Source organism: Sphaerulina musiva, assembly GCF_000320565.1.
Source record: "Sphaerulina musiva SO2202 unplaced genomic scaffold SEPMUscaffold_10, whole genome shotgun sequence".
Taxonomy (NCBI): Eukaryota; Fungi; Ascomycota; class Dothideomycetes; order Mycosphaerellales; family Mycosphaerellaceae; genus Sphaerulina; species Sphaerulina musiva.
Window position 1 is genome coordinate 858896 of NW_016017392.1, and position 21288 is coordinate 880183.

The window sequence follows — 21288 nt, forward strand, 5'->3', positions numbered from 1 at the left end:
GTCCGAAGGTGCATATCTGCCACAATTCGCCAATCAACAGCAGCACCTGCAGCAAGTGGTCACAGCTGCGTCTCCACCCTCGACGCAGGCGTTCGGTGTTCCAGTCACGCCCCAAACCGCACAGAAGGTGAAGAGAGGTAGCGTGCTTTCTTGTCCTGATCCCAGCGACGAGCAGGTACATGCTCAGACAGGCACTGTGAACGGCGGTCGTAACAGCGTACTACAGCCCCTCCCCCCGGAAGAGCATAGTATGCGCTGGGGGTGGGGAAGAAATCAACCTATCGCATATAGTCGCATGAACTCTCAAGATGGAGCTCAGCACACCATCACTGGTGATATCTATGGCGACCATGCCTCACCTCGCAACTATCAGCAGTCAGGGGTGCCGACCCCTGCCGAAAACGGCATCTCATATCAAGTCACTCCGTCGCAGGTGTGGACCCTCAACACTGGCGAAGGCGACCTCAATGTTCTAGCAACTGCTGCGGCGCACGTGACATCTCATGGAGAGGAGACTTTGGAGACACACGATCCTGTTGCCACCACAGCCCAACAGCCCAACGAGCAGTACACTAATGCCATGGACTTCAGCCACCTGCTCAATAGCGACTCGGCCTCGGGTCCTTCGCCGCCCGGCGAGGACGATGAGGAACGCAATGGAGAGCTTCAGGACGATGCCAATGTCTCATTGCCAAGGCAGCAAGAAGTTCCAGAGGAGCAGACTGAGCAACTCAACGCAGAGCTCCAGAATGCTGCTGAGGTTCAGCAACCGAAGAAGCGAAGCCACCGCAAGAGGAGTGAGTTCGACACACGCTCGCCGGTATCGCCGTTCTCGCGCTGATGATTAGTAGAGAATTGGTAGACTTGTGCTTGAGACGGTGTCTCGATGGTCGTCGGATGTGTCTTCATTAAGGAGTCAACTTTCTCCTTGACGACGCTATTGCGGCATACTCGCAGTTCTTGCTCACATCGGTGGGGCAGCACACTGCCGCAGCTGGCCAAAACGGTCGGCGTCGGCCAGTCTCAGAACTCCAGTCGGAGTGGCTGTTAGAGGCTGTTAGAGGCTGTTAGAGGGGAGCATGAATTAGCTTCTGTATGGGTTAGATTGCACAACACCCTCCACTCGTCGGCATCAATTTCCCATGCATGCTTTCATCTTTCCCTGTGGCTATGGTATATGCCCGCTAGCCACTGAATCGGTGAAATTCCCATTTCTTCATAGTAGAACGCGGCTTGTTTACTCATGCCAGGACTATTCAAGCACCAAAAGTTTTTTTGCATGGTATACGTCAGATCCACAGTATCAGCCAAGGACTCACCATGGTGCGCTTTATAGAGATGGCTACATGTACGGTATGAGAAGCGCTAGAGTTGGTAAGTTATCAAGACTCATGATGAAGCATTCACCTTCTAGCTCTGTCAATACTACGGAGACACCTGCGCATTGGGAACAAATCGACATTAGACAAGATACCTTATAATAGAATTTCTATGCTCCTTTGGCGCTCGTGCGCCCACCTCCATAGAGTCTGGTGAGCTGCCAAGGGACGTATTTGGAACACATGGATTGTGTCCAAGTGGATATCTGCAGATGAGGCTCTTGTGACATCGTGAGGATCTTGGTTGTTGTTGATGTTGATGAATGGCGACCTCCTCTGGTATATGGCTTCGCTTCGGTCTTAACGGCGATAGCCCATGCAGGGTGGATTCAGGTGGATTCACTTACTTCCGCACTTTCCACCTCGCGTTGTCCCATACATTCGCCCGTCGCGGGCACCTTTCTCACGCCATGGCCATCTACATCGCCGTCCAGGCGCTCTTCGATGGCATTGAGTCGATTCCGTGGATCTGGCCGCTTCTCAAGACGGCTCCATGGCTCTTCTTCCTCTGGCTGCTCAAGACGTTTTTTCAAGGAGCCAAGAACACCAGTGAAAGACAGATGCATGGCAAAGTCGTCCTAGTGACAGTAAGAACTGTTATCTGTTGGATATGGACTGGTTTGCTAAGCAATTGGTCCGATATAGGGCGGCACATCAGGCGTAGGGGAAGCGACAGTTCGATCACTGGCAACACGAGGCGCACAGGTTGTCCTCCTCACACAGCACGCTCTCAACGATCCCTTCATTGTCGACTTCATCCAGGACCTACGCGATGAGACGAACAATCAGCTGATCACGGCCGAACAAGTCGATCTAGCCTCGCTACACAGCATAAGGACGTTTGCGACGAAATGGATAGACAATGCTCCCCCGAGACGGCTAGACATGGTCATTTTATGTGCCAACACGATCACACCAGGGACGAGTGATATTCAGAGCACCAGCGAGGGAGTTGAGGTCAATTGGCAGGTCAACTATCTGGGCAACTTCCATCTGCTGAGCATACTGAGTCCAGCATTGAGGGCTCAGCCACCTGACAGGGACGTAAGAGTTGTGTTTGGCACATGCAGTTCATATATGGGAGGAGATCTACTGCATATCACGCAGGGTGTAGGAAGCAAGAGCAAGGATAGCAAGCAGAAGCTGGACAAGTCGTTTTCAGCGCCAACAAAGTTCAGCCCGGGCAATGCATACGCTACGAGTAAGCTTGCTCTGACCACCTTCGCCCTGGCCTTCCAAAAGCATCTGGCTGTCTATAAAAGACCAGATGGGTCGCCTAATAATGCAAAGGTGCTGCTCGCAGACCCTGGTCTTTGTAGGACGCCTGGGACGAGGAGATGGTTGACTCGTGGTTCGCTTTTTGGCTTGCTGCTGTACCTCATCACGTACCCGCTGTGGCTTCTAGTCCTCAAATCACCTGACTCTGGGTCTCAGAGTTTCTTGTACGCGTGTATGGAAGAGAAATTTGCTCGCGGAACGGGGGGTGTCCTGATCAAAGAAGTGAAGGAGAGGGCCTATCTTAGAAAAGATGTTGAGGATGAGGATGCGCAGAAGAAACTTTGGCAGTACAGTGAGCAGATGGTGCAAGAGGCAGAGAAACGAGGCGCGGAGTACCGGGCGAAACGCAAAAGGGAAGAGCAAGAGGCCAAGGACGAAGAGGAGGCTGTGAAGCAGATGCAGGACTACAAGGAGAAGGTTGGCAAGAAGGACAGTAAGACCACAGGGAGCAGACGGAGCAAGAAGGTGGGGTGAGTGAATGACAGAGACACGCTACGTTGACTCGGTATCTCTCTCGGTCGTATCGTTGGCTACCTACTTGCAAGTCTTGAATCTAGCACGCGTGGCCGTTTGCTGTGAAGCAATTGGCACAATTTCAGGCGCCATCACCCGTCGACGATGAACGGTGCGTGTACACCACTTGATATCACTCGGCAATCCGAGAGTAATGTCGTCGTACTGGAATCGAACGTGAGTCAATATATTCGTACGTTTTGCATTGCATGTGTCCCAACCGCCTCAAAACTGAACTGATATTTGGAAAGAAGTGTGTGAGTGGGTCGGGCCTCAAACGGTACACGGCAAATGGTGGGCGGGTGCAGTGTGCCATTCAGGTCGCCTCCAATTTTCTACTACCACCCACCTACCTTTCTGCCTGCCCCACGTTCATTAACACGCATCGTGCACGTTAAAAAACTTACTTCTCGAATATTGGAACTTCAGCCTGGTACCTGCGCGCCATCTCCCTCATCTCAGCTCCAGCAAGACGCCCCGAATAGATTTCGGCGGCCATGACTTCCAATGACCGTACGTTGACGGCACCGCTGCTCCGCCTGCCCTTGGAGCTTCGCAACGAGATTTGGAGCATGCTTCTCCTGAACTTCGTAGCCATTCCTTTATCAACTCAAGGAGTCCGAACCAAGTCGTCTCGCGTTGTGCGCAATCCGGACATCCACTGGTCCAAGCAGTATATGTTCGCTGAGCCACCAAATACAGGTCTTCTTCGAATCAACAGACAGATTCATACGGAGACTATCGCCTTCCTGTACAGCATTAACAGATTTGTCGTCAAAGACATCCTCACACTCCGCCGCTTTCTGGAGACAATCGGACCTGGCGTCACACATATCACCGGCGTGACGCTGCAATCCGACGCGTTGATGGGCCGATCGCTCTCGTCCGCAATGCCTAAGCTGAGATTGTGCCGAAATCTCACGTCTCTGAAAGTCTGCCACCCTAGCCTTTGCGCCGCCACGGACGACGCGGTTGGCGCCATTGCTTCTGGCTTCGTCAAAGATCTCGAGCCGCTACTTGATGTGTTGGCCCCGATATTCACGGAGAAGAATCTTGCAAAATCTATTGCTAATCTCGTTCGAATCAGCCACGGAAGGTGCCCGCGTTGCCTTCACAAATTCAGCGGCCGGTGTGGGAAAGGCCTACCATGTGGGTGCAGCTGTCTACAAGGATTTTCGAAGGCAAGAGATATGGAAATCGAGATTGGAGAACTCATCGCGCAGAGGTACGGGGTCGAGTATTGGCCTGACTTTGACTGGTGGGATCTGAACGAAGCCGGAGGAAAAGCGTGGTACCTTGAAGAACAGCATATCGCGTGGCTCAAGGAGAAGGAGGAGACGGAGAAGCTGGAATCCTTGAGAGTGCTCTTTCAAGATCAGAATGTTGCATGTTCTTGCAGTTCGCCGATTTGTCGAGGTGAAGCGTGAGACTCCGCATGACTATGGCTTACACATGGACAGTCACCCAGTGACTTGGAGTCTCTATGAAGGTACATATCTATGCCGAGCGGCTCATTGTCCCTCAGCAGTGATCGGATCGTGTTCTTCGTCGGTCTCAGATTAGCCAACCTGGCTTTGCCTGGCCTAAGCAGGACGAATAGCAGGCACGATGTAATTAACTAGAGAGACTCATGCCCACTCCTACCGGGTAGTGTACAAGTCAACTCAAATAGTTAAATCCTGCAATCTCGAACCAAGCTCCTGCTCCGGATCCTCTCTATATGTGCGTGTAGCCACAGGCAACATAACATGTTCTTCCACAACATCCTCCTCCGTGGGTGCTGACAGCCCTCTCGCCGCCCAGTATCTTATCCAATCCTCTTCAAGGTCCACAATCATTGATTCCTTCCAAGCAAGAATCAGCGCCCGAGCAGGTACCGTGCCAGAAGGTCCCACTTACAGTGTGTTGCCGCGAGTTGATTACCACCTGATCCCTGCTATCCATCTGTCGCAGGAGAAACATCCCGTGCTCGAGATGTTCTTTGCGGCGCCAGTAGTCCGAGGTGCATCTAGACCCGAGCTGACATGCTTGCACTTGTATGAGGCGCGGACACTCGAAGTTGAACTCTAGTTCACGGCACTTCTGCTCTGCGGCTTCCAATTTGCACTCTCTGTGCAGGTTCACAGCCTGCGAGGAGAATGAGCATTGTAAGGGCTGGGCTGGTAAGGTGGCGTACTCACGATCTGGTACTCGTTGTTGTAGTAGCGGAAGATGTCACCGCTTGACGTGGTGGCCATTGGTTTCGGTTGCGGTTTGTCGAAGTGCGAATGTGCAGTTTTCGACGATGAGCGTGAAGATCTGGTGCGCGCACAGTGTGAAGCGACCTAGGTAGTTGAGAACACAAAGAAATGACACCATGCACCCTCTAAAGGTGACCAGTATCTCCTCGAGCTTGATATACCAACCCGCAATGCCTCGACAATTCGGCTTCGCTCTAGCCTGCTTGAGATATTTATCTCTTCTTCGACCCGTATCGCCCAGTCCTCACTGCCTCGAATATCCTCCTCTTACATCTTCTCCAATGCTCGGTCAATATGGCCAAGCTCTTGATGAAAATTGACCTGTCAGACGACCGACAGCACCCACCTGCAAGAGCCGGCCGAAGCCAGACGCTCAAGCAGGGCGAGATCATTGCCATCCACAGCAAGCTGTGAATACAGTGGCTTCACTCTTGGGCACCGCGGTTCGACTCATCAGCCAGGTTGGAGTCTGTAGCTCATTTAAGAAATACAGTTGTGAATGTTTACTATAGAAAAGATTCTATGAAGTCTGCGCTGGTGTGTTAGAAGAGATGGTCGAGGGAAGTGTATGGGGTGGTTTGAAGACTTACAAGATCACTGAAAGAGAAAAGGAAGAGAGGCGCGCGTCGAGAAATTCTTATAGACGAAATTCTTTAGCGCGGCTTGGCAATGAGCTGAGTAAGCTCAAATCCGCTGGGTCGGGTAATCTCTCCCTCTGTACTAGGTTGTACCTGTAGGAGGTATACCTAGGTAGGTAGGTATTGATGAATTTGATTTATCCGTGGCGCTCTTCCCAAAATTTAGAAGACTTCATTTGCTACATACCGCACCGACGCATTGGGAGGCTGGGCAGGAATTGTGATTAACCGGATACAGAATAAATGTAGTGAGGAGCGAACACTTTGATATGACTCGTTCAGGTTCATCAAGACCGAACGGCAATATGACACATACAAGCGGAAGCTGAGGTGGTGGCTATCGTTGGTGGCGCAACAAAGTTCAAACATTGGATGTACCTAGTTATCCAGAGAGAGAGAGAGAGAGAGAGAGAGAGAGAGAGAGAGAAGAGAGAGTGAGAGAGAGAGTGAGAGACAGAGAGTGAGAGACAGAGAGTGAGAGACAGAGAGTGAGAGACAGAGAGTGAGAGACAGAGAGTGAGAGACAGAGAGTGAGAGTGAGGCTCGTCCTTGTGGATTCCGCTGGCTACTCATGTGACGTACCATTTCCTGGTCAGCGAAGACCAGTTCTGCACGTACGCATGAGCACTCAAACAACTGCAGCAGATCGCCGAAAAAAAAACCCCAACTCCAAGAGCATCATCAGGCCAGGTGCCCTTCTGCCAACCACATTGTAAGCTCGAACTTGGCTGTGGGAGAGAAGTGCGATCCTCCGATGCTGGAAGAATAGTTAGCTCTTCTTCTCTCTTCAGATGGACAGGGAAACTTATAAAAAAGTAACAGAGCCGCCTCCCACAAGCCCTCGCAAACAAAGACCTGCAAGAGAACGGCTCGCGCGATCCAAAGACCGCGCATACGATTCCTCCTCCCTCCTCACTTCATGGTCCACCTTCGAGAAACGCTTTCGCAGAGGTCGAGCAGTCCCAACTCCAGCACCTCGACCACAAGCCATGAACATATCTTTTCCTTGCCACCAAGCTAGCATAGTCTCAAACTACAGCCGTCGAATGCTCGAGAGATCCGCAATGCTGACCAATGACCAGCAAGCCAGAAATTCAGACAAGCACAAAACTTTGATCCTCACTCTAGAGAGGTCCCGTCTCTCTGAAGCTTGTTGGTCCGATCATTGTGCCAGTAAAGCACATCTCCCGAACACCTCCAGTTAGTCGAATGAAACACCCATTGTGGCTCAGCAACTCGAGATCTGTGTCTGGCCGATAGAATTTAAGCGTGCCTTCATCAGTGCCACCCTTCATCCGCATCCGCGACTGTCCAGTGATATCTAAAGTTTCGGAGTTCAGAACGACCGCGGAACGACCAATGTACGCCCTCTGCAACCAACGCCAAAAACGACCGTCCTCCCTCAACTCCAGAAACCAGACCGCAAGAATCCCACTCCGTCGTTTGGCCAGTGATACTTCGCTCGCTTCTCCTCATGGTGTGCATGCGTCAATTCCGCTCCAGTACGTAGGCCAGCACTCCCGCTCAGAGACAAGTCTTTGATTCCTTCCCTCGATCCACATTGTCGAGAATGGGGATGTCGGGAGGCAATTTCCCAAACGGACAAAGTACATCTACAAAAGCCGCTCGTCATCTGACGGTATGAGTGTCAGGTTTGCACTGGTGACCCAAGTGGATCCAGTGCGGTGTAGTTTCGGCGTTCACCAGTCGACCTCTATGCTAAACATAGAAGGAGATGATTAATGCGGCTGATCGGACAATTCCGCTCGAGAGACAGAACCGCGTCTGAAGTTGGTGCTGCGACGTGGGCTTTGAGGTGTGCTTGCTTGAGGTTTTTGAAGGGTAGAGAGTGGGTGGCTTTCTGCTTGAGGCAGCCTAGCAGATAGGAGAAATGTGCAAAGCCCCCGCTGAATAGATATGATATTTGAGGCGAGGAAACGACGCGAGAGACTGATGGCGTACTGTGGCCTGATCGGGTTGCAGGAGGATGAGGGCATACAAGGACTGAGACACCTGCAGCGAGTGGTCGAGAAGAGGCAGATTTGACTTGTTCGGTCGCACTGGGTTGCAGGAGCTTTGATAAGCCCATAGCACGGCGCAGAATGGCGAGCTTCTGTGTGTAAGCCCAGTCACCTCGCTACGTGTCACTCGAATGGCTGACACGATGCTGACGAGTGTGACGTGAAGCGTAAGAAGAAGCCACCAAGCTGCGCTGTCTGTATGTAGGGCGATACCATGCTCTGCCAGTGTTTCTTCGAAGCCATTCGCCGCCAAATCATCCATTTACCGCAGACACCACTCAAGGTGCTAGTGAAACAGCTCAAGCAGTCTTGAACACCAACGATCTGGTCCTCGGCATGGCCATCTCTTACGCCGTCCCCAAAGCCATACCACAATCGAAACAGCATATAAAGAGCCCTATAGACAGTTTCAAAGCACAACTGCCCGACAATTCTCGCCCACTTCTCTCCTTCTTACCGCCTCAAACGTGTTTCCTGTTCAGCTGTCCGTTCTTGATCAGAGCAATCGTCCAGCCAGCAGCCTCGACGCGCGCCTCCTCGGAGAATCTTACCAAACCGACGCATGAAGCCACTGTGTTAAATTGCTACGAATCTTTCGATTCCGCAACCGGACATGTACCAACAGTTCTTTTGTCTCCTCCATCCGAACCCTTCCACCAGCAGGCTCAGCCACGTGAGCGACATTGCACCGGGGCTGGTGTCGAGGTCCGAGCAGAGGGTGGACCAATCAAACTGCCAGCTGCTCCCTTCCACCGTGCACAAAGGCCGGTTTGTAGGTCCGCGAAACTTGGGTGAACCGAGAAAATCGCTTAGGGTTAAGCCATTCCAAGTGTATACATCCACCCTTCCCAAACAACCGTCCCCCGTGATTCATGTTGCCGTCAGGCAAATCGACTGGATGGGCGAAAGGAGAGGGCGCTGTCCGGAAACAGTTGTCTTTCGGGGAGAAAGTCGCGAGGACCTTCGCCAATCGGGACGATGGGCACGAGGAGGACTGTAGGGAGGGTATGTGCTGTTGGTGTGTATTTGGGAGCGGAGTCGATGCATGCGCGAGGCGAGGGTGGAAGCGAGGTGGAAGGATACCAGATACGCGGCGGTTTACGTGGTGGGATCGAGTAGTGGCAGTTTGGAGCCAAAGTCAGGTGATGATGTTCGAAGAGTGTCGTTGAGGTTCCAGGTTGTTGGTGCAGAGAGGAAGAAGAGAACGTAAAGGCAAGAGAGAGTTCAATGGCTGGGAAGTCGCGTCGCGTTCCTGGCCTGGCCACCTCATCCTTGCTGCTTGGCAAACTAGTCCTCGTTAGGAATTCTGCCGCAGAAGGACTAACGCGAGGTCAGGTGCTAACATTGGGCGACGGCGAGGTCGTCTCTACAGTCTACACATTCCACAGAATCCAACTATTGTAACATCTTGCCATCGGACTGTACTGTTGGACACTCGAGGATTAAGAAGCACGGCAATCGTCTTGCAGATGCGTCAGGAACCTGAAATATAGTATCAGGCATCAACATCGCGTCACGTCGCGTCGGTCTGGGTGGCAACTGCCATGTCGTAGCGCCTGTTGGCCATCATGCCTCGAGCAATATGCGACTCTGAAGACGAGGAAGAAGTTCTGGTCGAAGATGATGAGCCCAGTCAAGAACAGTTCAGAAGCAGCAACTTCAGCTACAGCCAGACACTAGACCTCGCCAACCAGATATTGCAAAGCACGCAACCACTCGAGGAAGCCAACAACAACAGCAGCCTGTCCACAGGTCAGTCACAGTGAGCATTGGATCTCTTCGCATGCTGACAACTTGTAGGCGAGATCAAAAGACGGATTGCCGATACCACCGGCTTCTTCAGCTCCACCGAAGATTCGAAGATGGCTGCACCGGCATCCGCTGCTGAGCAGAAGCTGAGTAGACGGCATACAAATGCCAATGCCTCTGCGGCGTCTCCGATGCCTCCCAGAGGGCTCAAACGAACGCAAACGACCTATGGCAAGGCCAAAAGCAAGAGCCAAGGCTTACCAAATCCAGCAGCCGAAGCAGCGGCTTTCCAGGCTCTGAACAATGATGAGCGAGCATCTCAGGAGTCGTTAGCCTATCTACAAGACTCCGACACGCCTAGGACCACAAGTGGCCTCCCAGCTGGTTCTATACTCCAGGACTTCCAGGAGCACAATCCCAATGCCCTTTTTCCAACGAATCCCGAGAGCACGATCGAGAATAATGCATCCTCGCAGCAGCGCATGCTAGAAATGGTACACCAGCCGCGAACGAACGCGGGTCCGGGGGCTCATAAGTCTTCAAATGAGTCGCAAGAGCAGCATTCAAGTTTCCCATGGTCCGCGTCCGGGCGGCAAACACAGACGCCTAAAGTGGACCAGCGCATCCCACCCCTGTCACACGACCCGACTGATAATGAGCTCAACGAGGGCGCGGCGGAGACAACAGATGTGCTCCTACATGGTCAGATTGACACTGCTCCTGTATCGGCAGTGGCCGCGATTGATGCGGCTGGTGAAATGCACGGGGAGATGAGGGATGGCGTTGGAAATGAGTCTCAGGCCTTTAACATACCGTCGATCTCTACAACGGAGCAAGCTTCAGACTCGAGACGGGATCAAGTTGCAGTCGTTGTGACACAGCACAAGGCAAGCAATTCGAAGCCCCCGCCAAAATCAAGCCCGATGGTCATCATCCCACATCTAGAATCTCCACGCGAAGAACAGATGGCTAGTGTGCAGAAGCCATCTCGAACTAGAAAGAGGAATGTGGTGGGGTCGGAGCCAGATCACGGCCAGCACCAACGCTCTGAGTCACCAAACTCTGACGATTGTGACGTGGGACTGCCCAAAGAGCGGTATGTGCCACGACTCAGTCGACGCAGAGCTACAGCTGTGGCAGATCCAGTAGACTCTGCCTTGCCCAAGAAGGCAGCGAAGCAGCGCCGCGTGACGGAAGGGGCTCCTGTTGATAGCGCAATTCACGCTCCTCCGTCCTCTGAGAAAAATGCCAAGCTGAAGTCAAAGGTGACAACAAGCACTGAATCGTACAGTCCGAGGTACACTGCTAGCACCAGCCGAAGTGCTCGGAAAGATGAGGATGCAGATCTCAAGGCAGCCATCGCAGCTAGTCTACGCGACATGGAACAGTCTTCGGTGAGCAAGCCGACAGTCATTGAGGCTGATGACCCGTCCTCTAAGCCGGCAGATTGGAAGGAACCAGACAGGCCGAGTGGCGAGGATGTATCGCCACTTAGCTCCCCTAACACGTTGAGGAGTACGATAACAGCGACTTCGTCTGCCGCGCCGAGGGACGAGGTACAGGACATGGCAAGGCCTTCGCAGTCTGCGCCAAAAGCTATACAGTTATCTCCAGTGAAGATGCTGCCACCCTCATTACCCGCCTCTTCTACGCGACGCTCTCCTCGTCGATGCCATACAACTATCTTCGAGGACCATGCCTCTGGGCGATCGCCGACATTGAGCCAGCTGCAGGCGGGAAGAATCGCGGCTGCTGAGCCTCTACCAAACCCAACTCTGTCGAACAAGCGAAAGCGTCGCACTATCATGCAGAATGGTCTAGATGACGAAGATGAGCTCGCACAGGAATCGGCTGCTCATAAGCCCGACCCTAAGAAGCGTAGACGCCCTTCCAAGGCCGAGAATGTGGGCAGTCTGAAGGCTGCTCAGGAGGTGCTCGACGAGTCCGAAGATGACATGCCTACCACGAATGGGCGAAAGTCAAGGTCTAATGCACCAAAACTGGCAGACTCGGAGCCCGAGAGACGCGAAGATGCACAAGCGCCGCTCACGCAGCGGGGCAAGAGGCCTGGAACGTTAGAGAAGGTTCTTGATGACGATTCAGGGGACGAGCTTGAGCCACTTGATTTAGACGAGGTGGTTGTCAAACCTGTTAGGAAGAGAGGCCGGCCACCTAAGGCGAAGGCTAAGGTGCATTCTGAATCCGAGGCCGAGCCTGAGCTGGACAATGATAATGATGAGGACTTCGAGGGTCAGACGAAGACGAGAAAAGCTCCTGGCAGGCCAGCGAAGGAAAACACCCAGGGCAGTGCAACACAGGAGCCTGTTTCCAAGAATACCAAGACTGCTCTTGAGCCGAAGGATGCCAATGCAAACACTGCGCCAAACAAAGCTCCAACCCCTGTAAAAGTGCTTACGCCTGCGCCGTTGGTCGACGCAACCGCCACAGAGCCGGAAGCCAAGTGTACCACTCCTGCGCCAGATGTGAAGCCCAATTCCAACAGTCATTCGCCAATCAAAAAAAGTGCAAAGGGAATACATCGTGTGGGCTTGGGACGCAGACAGCGAGTGCAACCATTGCTCAAGATAATCCGTCCTGACGCAAGGACTCGCAGGGAAGACGCATCTCGTGTGACTACCATTACCAGCGTTGCCGAGCTTGAGGCTAAGTGGAATGAAGCGCCAGAGTGATGGCTTGAGAACTCTTCGATGTTTGTGTTTGCAAAGGAGCAGTGGTGCTGAAGGTGTGCGCATCGCTCCAATCTATGGGCTACGGCCAGAGGTCAACTACCTTATGATTACGACGTATGTATGTGTACTTGTTCGACAGAGATACCCATGGACATTGATATTCTATAGCGGTGCATGAATTTGTTAGTGGCATTCCGTATTCCGTCGCTGTGCCTCGTACTGCTCGCCTCCCAGAACCATCCCATCAACTTCCCACTGTACTCCTCAGCCTCCTCTCCATGTCAACCAAGCCCCGCGTCTTATTCCAAGAGATCTGTCAATTCAACCCCATCATCCCGCATCGGCACTCTCGAGCGACAGCGCCCTCAACACTAACAGCATCTCCGACTCGTCTCTGGCGCTGAGGCTGGTAGATGCACTCGATCTGTCCAAGAAAAACGGCATTCCGGACTGGCCTCTAGATTTCATATGCCTTTGAGAAACTCGGCGCGTTGAGAAGTGAGCGGCATTCAGGCGAGGATATTGACATCTGTGAGGCTTTCTGGCTTGTTCATCGAAATTCTTATGCCATTTTGAGTGTTCACTGAATGGTGTCGCGACCTTTTCCTAGGTCCAAGGCGAAAAGGAGAGGCATTACTTCCGGGCCATATTACTTGGATCAGTGGCCTTGTCGGCGGTTCAACAGTCGAAGAATGCATTAGTACCTAAGTACCTTTACACACTGAGGCAGATGAGGTCCAGTTGGCCGCCAAGAGAGTATTAGCGCCAGGCAGGATCGGACCGACGTCGCGTTCCGTTCACCGTGCATGCCAACACCAACACAAATTTGATGTCCTCCAAATTTGATCAACATCCGGTATCGTCATCGTCCCAAAGGGACGAATAATGAATTGCATGGAATTATTTTTGGTTCAGTGCAGGGAGCCATCACAATTCACTGCAGTACATTCCAACCATGGACGTGTACGAATCCTGGTCTGGACGGGGAAACTTTTTGCAATTTCGACCCCGGAAAGGCACCACGATGATCCCATGTCGAAAAGCTTCGATAGCATGGGCAGCACACCCAAGTCGGCACGGCACACATCGCAATATCATCAAAGGGCGTTGATGACTACAAAGGACATATGCACGACCTGATAGAAAACCACGAGTCGATCATACGATGCGGGAAAGGCTTTGACATTCTGCGTCTATCCGGCTGCAATACTGTTCCGACTGCCCGTGAGCTGCCTTAGACAGTCGAGGTCTTTTCCTGGCAGCGTGTCCAAGATACCGTTCTAGGACGAGGAACCTCATATTGGGTTGAGAAGTGCTATCGGGGAGAATAACAATCAGCCTGGGCTAGTACTAATTATTAGCACAACACAGCCTCTTTCTTGAAACCCCATACGATCTTCCCTCTGGAAAGGAACTTACTCAACAGAGCGACATTCTCTCCATCGCTATGCGCAATCTGTTCCATTGTGTGGGTCGCTGCGTATTTCGTAGCCATGCTTGTCGTAACAGGCCGCGATGTATTTGCACTGGTTACCGGACTGGGCCAAGCAATCGTCGGTCCAAGAGTCCACAACTTCCTGTGTCCAGAAGAAGTCGTAACTGAAGCACTATACATGTGAGTCGCAAAGGTCAGCATGAGTCGAATCAATGTATCGGGAATTCTCTTCTTCCTCTCAAGACCAAATTCGTGTCGGTTTTGGTGGTAGATATGTGTTCCGCTTAGTACTTACACCACCCAGTAACCTATCCCCCAGCGAATTCGCTTTGTAAGTAGCGTACTGGCCTCCTTGGATACCGCAGACGTCCTCAGTCAGAGTTTCGTCCACCGCATCTTCGGGAGGGAGTGATAAATCGATACACAAGCAGAATGGCTCGTCCTTGGGGATGTTTTCATCCGATGGCTGATCAGTTGCAGGATTGCCTGTTTTTGTAGAATTGCCTGTTTCTGTGGAATCGCTATCTTTAACCTTGCGGGCTTCGAGCTGGGAAGAAGAGAGAGCTGTAGCGGCAGCAGAGGCGACGAAAAGGGCGTATGACAGGAGCATGGTGGCAGTAGCTAAGTATGCGTTGCGTTGCTGGAATGATAATAAACGACGGGATTCCGATGAAGTTTTATAAAAGTAGATGCAAAGCAGAGCAGAGCGTTATTTTGTTTGTTCTCCTGATCTATGCCCGGGGATTGTTACTGGTCCTGTTGCTACAATTTTATTTGTATACCTTGTATACCTTGTGAAAGCCACTGGGAACCAGGGCTCTGTTATGGGATTAGAAATACACATGGGGCCTGGGAAGTCATCCCCAGTACCTAGTAAGTATATTGTAGAAGTACCATATGGGTAGGGCACTTGTGCTACCGGGTCCGCCTGGCTCACATGTATACTAATGATGCATACCGTCAACTTTTCGTGCTCCTCAATATACTCTTCGGTATCTACTCTAGTCTCATCGACGGCATTCGGTCTTGTAATCGAAGAATCTAGCGTGCAGCGGAAAGCGGCCAAAGGGGAACAGATAGTACTTTTAGTAGCAGCTGCAGAGCGTAAGAAAGCCGCGATTAGTGCGCTTGTTAGTATATAATCAATAGTTGGTAGCAAAAAGCTAGGTACTGAAAGAGTGAAAGTCAGCTCAGGTCGAGACTTAGCCTGCAGGCATCCCCTTATCTGAGTCATCAAGTAAGCATCAGGTATAACCTATTCTGTAATGAGCCAGGTACCTTGATGTTCTGAAAATTCTAAAAAGTTGAAAGTTCCAACAATGCATTCGACATTTCTTTGCTAACAACTTCACAAGTTCACAGTCTTCACTCTACGACGTGATTTGGATTCGTTCCGAACGTGCAAACTCCGGGGACATGGATGAGATTGCCCTCCTAAACCCCAAAATTAATTGAGATAGGTATCCTTTGAGAAGCAAATGTGAAGTGAAGCTAATGCCAGGCTTGGTAGACATCTACGGTGAAGTCGTTGCTTCGTATTTCTCCTTGGCATCAGGCATAGCGCTGATGAAGTTCACTTCGTTCTAATAGAAGTAGGTATCTGTGTGCCCGAGCTTCACTTTTAGTTCGTCAGCCATGTAAGATATATCCTGTACTCATACACAACAATCCACTCATCAGTCACCACCAAATCGAGGCAGCGGACGACTACTGAATCTCATCTTCACAACATGCTCATTACCAACATACCCAGCAATCAAACTCTAAAAGTATTTCTAGAGGGAGAAGAAGAAGTGTTGAAGTGTAAAGATGAGATCCATGATCGTGTCAATTGAGTGGCTATCAACTGTGCTATATAGCCGTAGGTTGAGCGAGGTCGAGGCCTTCAACCTCGTCGTTTGCAACCTTACCGTTTGTCAGGTGACTGTCTGATGTGTGCTACATCAACAAGGAGTGCAGTCCGCGCTAGTAGCATGGAAGGGCAGGGGAGCTGAATATAGTCATGTCAGGGTACCTACAGCTAGTCTCAATGTGGTACCAGACGGAGGGCCAAACGAACCTCGTCTTGCTTTGCGCTATACAGAGACGAGGCTGCGGCTTTGACTAGCTAAGGTATATTATTGATTGTACTACCTGTATGACTTGCACCTTGATGATGGTTGCCATGCTATATTTTATCGCGAGGAACTGTTCCTTCCTAGAGAAAAGCGAACGGGGCAATGGGCAGTCCCGCTAGTAGAAAATATGGCATGGAAAATCACCATCTTCGCTTGCTGATGAATGCCGGCAGGCGTCAGTTCCCCAAACACCGCTGCTTTCATTCAAGGCATCTTTGAGACTCGGATTGAGTTATATGGACATCACGTTATATCATTAAGGACTGAACTACATTATATCGTTTATCCATCCATCATACTATCATGCGAAAACCCATTCGCAAACTCCTGCATTCTTGATTTCCTCTTCCCACAACAGTCGTCTAAGGCCAAGGCTGGGCCTCGTAGCTCTGGTCCGGCTTGACGACTCCTCCACTGGCCAACTGAGCATCAGTGTATGCAGGATATACGATCTTGGCGCCATTGACAACGCTCAGAGTCTGGAATCCGTGATCCGCTCCAAATTGTCCCGACCAGGTGCTGCCGATTCTGTAGTTGCCGCAGGAGACGTCCTGGTAAGCCTTGCGTGCTGCTGGGTCCGCGCTGGTGCCGGTGACGGTGTATGTGCACTTCGTCGCCGCGGATCCGTCGTTGGTGTTGATGGCGTAGCTGTAGTTGCATGAAGTGCCATCTGTGGCGCATGTGCGCTGGAAATCTTGGATAGTCCAAGTTGGTTGGGCCGAAGCGAGAGGCGCTGCGAGAGAGCTGGTGGCTGTAGCCAGGATGGCGAGGATCGTTGAGTATTGCATCTTCGGAATGAGTTGGTGGTTTTAAACGTAGTAGAAGTTCTTCTTCGTTGGGAGAGATGTTGATTGACTGGAGTCTTGTTTGTTGGGCAGTTGGCAGTTGTCGATGTGATGATGCCTATCTCGAGGGGATCAATCTGCTCTTATATATCTATTCCATAGCACCGACCTCCATGGGTCTCTCATGGGCGCCCTGACCGTAAGGCGGTACAATGTTGTCGGGCCGACACCACACAGGCAATGGTATAGTGGTGTCTCTGGGCTAGTGGTCAGCTGTAGCCACGGACTATCACTACAATAGGTAACCATGCGATGGTTGCTAAGCTCAGTGCGGCGATGCCCTCTGACGATCGGTCTGCTTAATCTAAATTAACGAGCAGACTTGCCTTCAGTCTTCGTATTGCGATCTTAGGTGACGCTCGAATGCCATTTGATGCGGAGTACAATATTCCGGGTGTGAAGCATATGCAACCTTGAGGCGAGACACAGCAAGCAACGTTGCATCGTCAGCAGGTGCTCCAGGTGACAAGTCTCGCGATCGTGGACTCCACATGTCCGTATAGGTGCTAATGGCTCTATTCGTGTACGCAAATAGGTATGTGCTCCTAGAAGGTAGGTAGGTACAGAGTACTACTGTAGGGAAGGTCGGTGTCACATAAAAATAGGCCTTAGGTTATTTCTAAAAGTGGAGAGAGAAGTCAAACGGGGAGTGGCGTTTCTATTTTTGGCTACGCCAAGCTGAGCAGAGCCCGCTCCGCCCGATTGCGATCACGATTACTCAGCCGTCAAACAGTACCTCCTAGGCACGTTACTTACTGAGGAGGCCACAAGAAAGAAAGTGGAACTGGTCAAAGACTCACAGCTGTATCCGGGAGAGGCAGTGACTTGGTGCTGCTGCTGCTGCTCGACGAAGAGACTCCTCACTGTGCCATGACTTCGTTGTTGTCGCAAACGTCGCGTCTACACGTAATGCTTTCGCGTCCTGACGCGGAACCTCGGCTCCAGTGGTGTGTGCCTTTGGGGGGCGAGCTGTAGGATAACAGGAAGTATCACAGACTATTCATCGTCGGAATCCCACCACCACTCAGGCTACAGCATCCCATCCGCACAGGTGACAAGATGACAAAGCTCGCAGAGGCCAGGAAATGGAATCAGCCCTATGATACTCCTGACCCGACGGCCCCATCTGCCTACCAACGGGAGATATATTCCTCTTTCTCGAAGCCAGTATTCTCAACGAAGCCAGAAGAGTGGGAAAAGCTGGCCAAGGCGAAAGTCCCTGCAGAGAACTTTGGTTATGTCTACGGCTCGGCATCGAGCTTCAAGACATACAAAGCGGTAGGTCCTGATGAGTCGCGTGTTCGCCACCATGCTCCCTCTTGCGGCTTGCTCTGAACCGCGGTCTGACTTGAAATGGGTGATCCTGTGATGCTGACTACTTGTCAGAATCTAAAGGCGTTCGACCGGTATCGTTTGAGGCCTCACATGCTGGTCAACGCCACTCTACGAGATACGAGTGTCAATCTGTTCGGCACCACTTATAGGACTCCAATAATCGTGGCTCCTGTTGGTGTCCAGAATATCATGCACTCGGATGCTGAGGAAGCCACGGCAAAAGCATGTCAGAAAGTCAAGGTACCGATGATCCTTTCCACTGCTGCTACCAGGACTATCGAGCAAGTTGCAGCTGCGAATGGAGATGGCGATAGATGGTATCAATTGTATTGGCCCAAGCCACAAGAAGAAGCTATCACCGCCAGCTTGCTGAATCGAGCCAAAGCAAATGGCTACAAAGTGCTCGTCGTGACTCTTGATACCTTTACACTGGCTTGGCGGCCAGAGGACCTCGATAACTCGTACTTGCCTTTCTTATGGGGCGATGGCTGTCAGATTGGCCATTCTGACCCAGTGTTTCAAGAACGCTACGCTGAGATCCTCGCGGGCGATACTCGGTCAGCTTCGGAGAAGATAGCTGAGGCGTGGAACCTGGTCAAACGACCTGGCACTCCTTTAGGAGCCCTGAAGATCTTGGCCAATGCCTCGAAGCTCAAGAAATCTCAAGCCTGGCTCGACGTCATGAACTCTGGCACTTACCGAGAATGGCGCCATCTTGAAATTATCAAGAAGCTGTGGGATGGTCCTATCGTGCTCAAAGGTATCCAGACGATAGAGGATGCACACAAAGCGATCGAATACGGGATGGACGGCATCATTGTCTCGAACCACGGCGGGCGTCAAGTCGATGGTGCCATTGCGTCACTCGACGCACTGGCGGAAATCGGTGCTGACGAGAAGGTCAAACAATCTGGCTTGACTCTTCTGTTCGACAGCGGTATTCGGACCGGTGCCGATGTGTTGAAGGCAATAGCTCTCGGAGCAAAGGCAGTCTTGGTGGGAAGACCGTACATGTATGGCCTCGCAATCAAAGGACAAGCAGGTGTCGAGCACGTTCTCAAGAGTATCATGGCTGATACGGATAACACACTTGCCAATCTGGGCAAGAAATCTGTACAAGACTTGAGCAGAGAAGATCTGCAGATTCGGCACGACTCCAAGTTGTAATTCTGCAGTGCAGTAGACAGTAGGAGGTAGTCTTCAACACAGTACACGAGTCAGCCGATGTGATGTCTGCGGACGGACTTCACTCGGAACATGGTTCTGACGGGAGCAGGGTACATCCTAGTAGAAGTCTGAGGTGCTGCTTGTCCTTCTCACTCAGCAATCAGCATCATAGCTCTTGGCAACCATAGCATCTCCTTCAAATTGTCTTGCGCCTGGGTTTGGAGATACAGTCAAGCACTTTCATGGCAGTGTCCTCTATCGCCTATGAGGTATGAGGTAAAGCCAATTCAACGACACCGGGCATCGCTTCTTCTCTTGCAGTGATTCTGTCGATCAAGCAGCGACTTGCAGCCTTTCCGCTACCTCTTCGGCGTTCTCACACTAGTGGGCACTTCCAACGTCACTTTGAAGCCAATTCCGTAATCACATTCTACGAGTACATGTACATGTACATTGCCAGCAACATACATGTATGTATTCACTAATTTCACGTCCTTCTAGACTACCATCTTCGTAAACAAGCTCATCGCGAATCCTTCCAACACCATGTCTTCAACAACACCCAAGACCATGAAAGCCATCAAATGCTTCGGCCCCAAGAACGCCAAAGTCATCCCGGACGCTCCCGTCCCAGAAGCCCCAGCAGATTATCTCCTAGTAAAAGTCATCGCAGTAGCACTCAACCCCACCGACTGGAAACACATCGACTTCATCGCTCAGCCCGACTACAACCACACCGTCGGCTGCGACTACGCCGGCATAGTCGTATCCGTCGGCTCAGCAGTCACGAAAAGCTTCCGGCCCGGAGATCGCATCGCCGGCTTCTCCCATGGCAGCAAACACGAAGACCCATCATCTGGATGTTTTGCCGAATATGCAAAAGTCAAAGGCGACATTCAATTGAAAATCCCGGAGAATATCTCTTTTGAAGAAGCTGCGAGCTGGCCTACTGGTATCAATACGACGGGACAAGGGATGTATGGTCCTGATGGTCTGGGACTACCTGAGCCCGAGCAGCAACAGCAGCAGCAGTCTGCTACGGCGGAGAAAGTTCCTATTTTGATTTATGGTGGTTCGACGAATACGGGACTGTGGGCGATTCAGTATGCCAAATTGAGTGGACTTCGTGTGATTACGACTTGTTCGGAGAAGAATTTCGAAGCTGTGAAAGCGCTGGGTGCGGATGAGGTTTTTGATTATCGGGATGAGAAGTGCGGTGAGAAGATACGAGAGGTGACGAAGAATGGGTTGAAATTTGCGTTCGATTGTGTTTCCGAGGGGAACAGTATGGAGGTATGTTGTTCTTCATCATCATGGGCGGCGGCGGCGGTCTTGGTCCGCAATATATCTGACAACCAACCCCCAAGCAAGACCACTTTTCCCCCTTGCAGACTACAACAACACTACGCGAGATATGCTAACCTACTACATTTTGCCTCAGATTTGTGCCAAAGCATTAAGCAGCGATGGGTCTGGAGCTCAATACAACGCTCTACTTCCCGTCGAATTCCCACGCAAAGACGTCAAGACGTCCTTCACCATCGGCTACTCGGTGAATGGGGAAGACTTCACTTTCTTTGGAAATTACCAGCCTGCGAAACCACAGGACTTTGACTTTGGGAAACGCTGGGGCGCGCTTGCTGAAAAGCTGCTTACGAGTGGTAGCATCAAAGCACCTGCCACGACGATACGAAAGGGCGGCTTGCAAGGCGTTTTGGAGGGACTCGAGGACATGAAGAATGGTCGCATAAGTCGCCAGAAGCTCGTGTATCGTATCGCAGATTCCTGTTAGGCAAGTGTCAGCGTTTCTTTCCTGCAAGTAAGCGATATAGCGTGATTGGAACACGCGGCAAGAAGTAGTTGGGACGCTGGACCAATGTA

General features: G+C 51.6%; 9 protein-coding genes across 9 annotated transcripts; 6 read left to right on the forward strand and 3 right to left on the reverse strand.

Moving 5' to 3' along the window:
• Positions 1-129: 129 nt before the first annotated feature.
• SEPMUDRAFT_151479 (uncharacterized protein) lies at positions 130-1111 on the forward strand. Its single transcript, XM_016906843.1, has one exon. The coding sequence runs from the start codon at positions 251-253 to the stop codon at positions 839-841; it is 591 nt and encodes a 196-aa protein (XP_016757595.1). The 5' UTR covers positions 130-250; the 3' UTR covers positions 842-1111.
• A 670-nt stretch (positions 1112-1781) lies between these two features.
• SEPMUDRAFT_72205 (NAD(P)-binding protein) lies at positions 1782-3131 on the forward strand (the record flags this gene model as incomplete). Its single annotated transcript, XM_016909976.1, has 2 exons — positions 1782-1966; positions 2025-3131. Exons 1-2 carry the CDS (start codon positions 1790-1792, stop codon positions 3129-3131), a joined length of 1284 nt encoding a protein of 427 aa, XP_016757596.1. The 5' UTR covers positions 1782-1789.
• Positions 3132-3667: 536 nt separating this feature from the next.
• Positions 3668-4597, forward strand: SEPMUDRAFT_120328 (uncharacterized protein; the record flags this gene model as incomplete). Its single annotated transcript, XM_016901594.1, has 2 exons — positions 3668-4266; positions 4330-4597. 2 exons carry the CDS (start codon positions 3668-3670, stop codon positions 4595-4597), a joined length of 867 nt encoding a protein of 288 aa, XP_016757597.1.
• Positions 4598-4834: 237 nt separating this feature from the next.
• Positions 4835-5407, reverse strand: SEPMUDRAFT_120329 (uncharacterized protein; the record flags this gene model as incomplete). The annotated part of the gene is made up of 3 exons (XM_016901595.1): positions 4835-5014; positions 5070-5297; positions 5351-5407. 3 exons carry the CDS (start codon positions 5405-5407, stop codon positions 4835-4837), a joined length of 465 nt encoding a protein of 154 aa, XP_016757598.1.
• Positions 5408-5704: 297 nt separating this feature from the next.
• On the forward strand, positions 5705-12654 carry SEPMUDRAFT_135866 (uncharacterized protein; the record flags this gene model as incomplete). Its single annotated transcript, XM_016902736.1, has 6 exons — positions 5705-5820; positions 8140-8167; positions 8224-8266; positions 8341-8837; positions 9623-9821; positions 9870-12654. The coding sequence occupies 6 exons, from the start codon at positions 5705-5707 to the stop codon at positions 12506-12508; spliced, it is 3522 nt and encodes a 1173-aa protein (XP_016757599.1). The 3' UTR covers positions 12509-12654.
• A 1299-nt stretch (positions 12655-13953) lies between these two features.
• Positions 13954-14553, reverse strand: SEPMUDRAFT_110956 (uncharacterized protein; the record flags this gene model as incomplete). The annotated part of the gene is made up of 2 exons (XM_016900886.1): positions 13954-14115; positions 14239-14553. 2 exons carry the CDS (start codon positions 14551-14553, stop codon positions 13954-13956), a joined length of 477 nt encoding a protein of 158 aa, XP_016757600.1.
• Positions 14554-16297: 1744 nt separating this feature from the next.
• SEPMUDRAFT_151481 (uncharacterized protein) lies at positions 16298-17406 on the reverse strand. The gene is made up of 2 exons (XM_016906844.1): positions 17232-17406; positions 16298-17102 (listed from the first exon to the last, which is right to left on the reverse strand). The coding sequence occupies exon 2, from the start codon at positions 16846-16848 to the stop codon at positions 16423-16425; it is 426 nt and encodes a 141-aa protein (XP_016757601.1). The 5' UTR covers positions 16849-17102; positions 17232-17406; the 3' UTR covers positions 16298-16422.
• A 558-nt stretch (positions 17407-17964) lies between these two features.
• On the forward strand, positions 17965-19618 carry SEPMUDRAFT_72212 (FMN-dependent alpha-hydroxy acid dehydrogenase; the record flags this gene model as incomplete). The annotated part of the gene is made up of 2 exons (XM_016909977.1): positions 17965-18183; positions 18292-19618. The coding sequence occupies 2 exons, from the start codon at positions 17965-17967 to the stop codon at positions 19405-19407; spliced, it is 1335 nt and encodes a 444-aa protein (XP_016757602.1). The 3' UTR covers positions 19408-19618.
• A 359-nt stretch (positions 19619-19977) lies between these two features.
• On the forward strand, positions 19978-21281 carry SEPMUDRAFT_72215 (oxidoreductase; the record flags this gene model as incomplete). The annotated part of the gene is made up of 2 exons (XM_016909978.1): positions 19978-20700; positions 20849-21281. 2 exons carry the CDS (start codon positions 19978-19980, stop codon positions 21197-21199), a joined length of 1074 nt encoding a protein of 357 aa, XP_016757603.1. The 3' UTR covers positions 21200-21281.
• Positions 21282-21288: the final 7 nt, after the last annotated feature.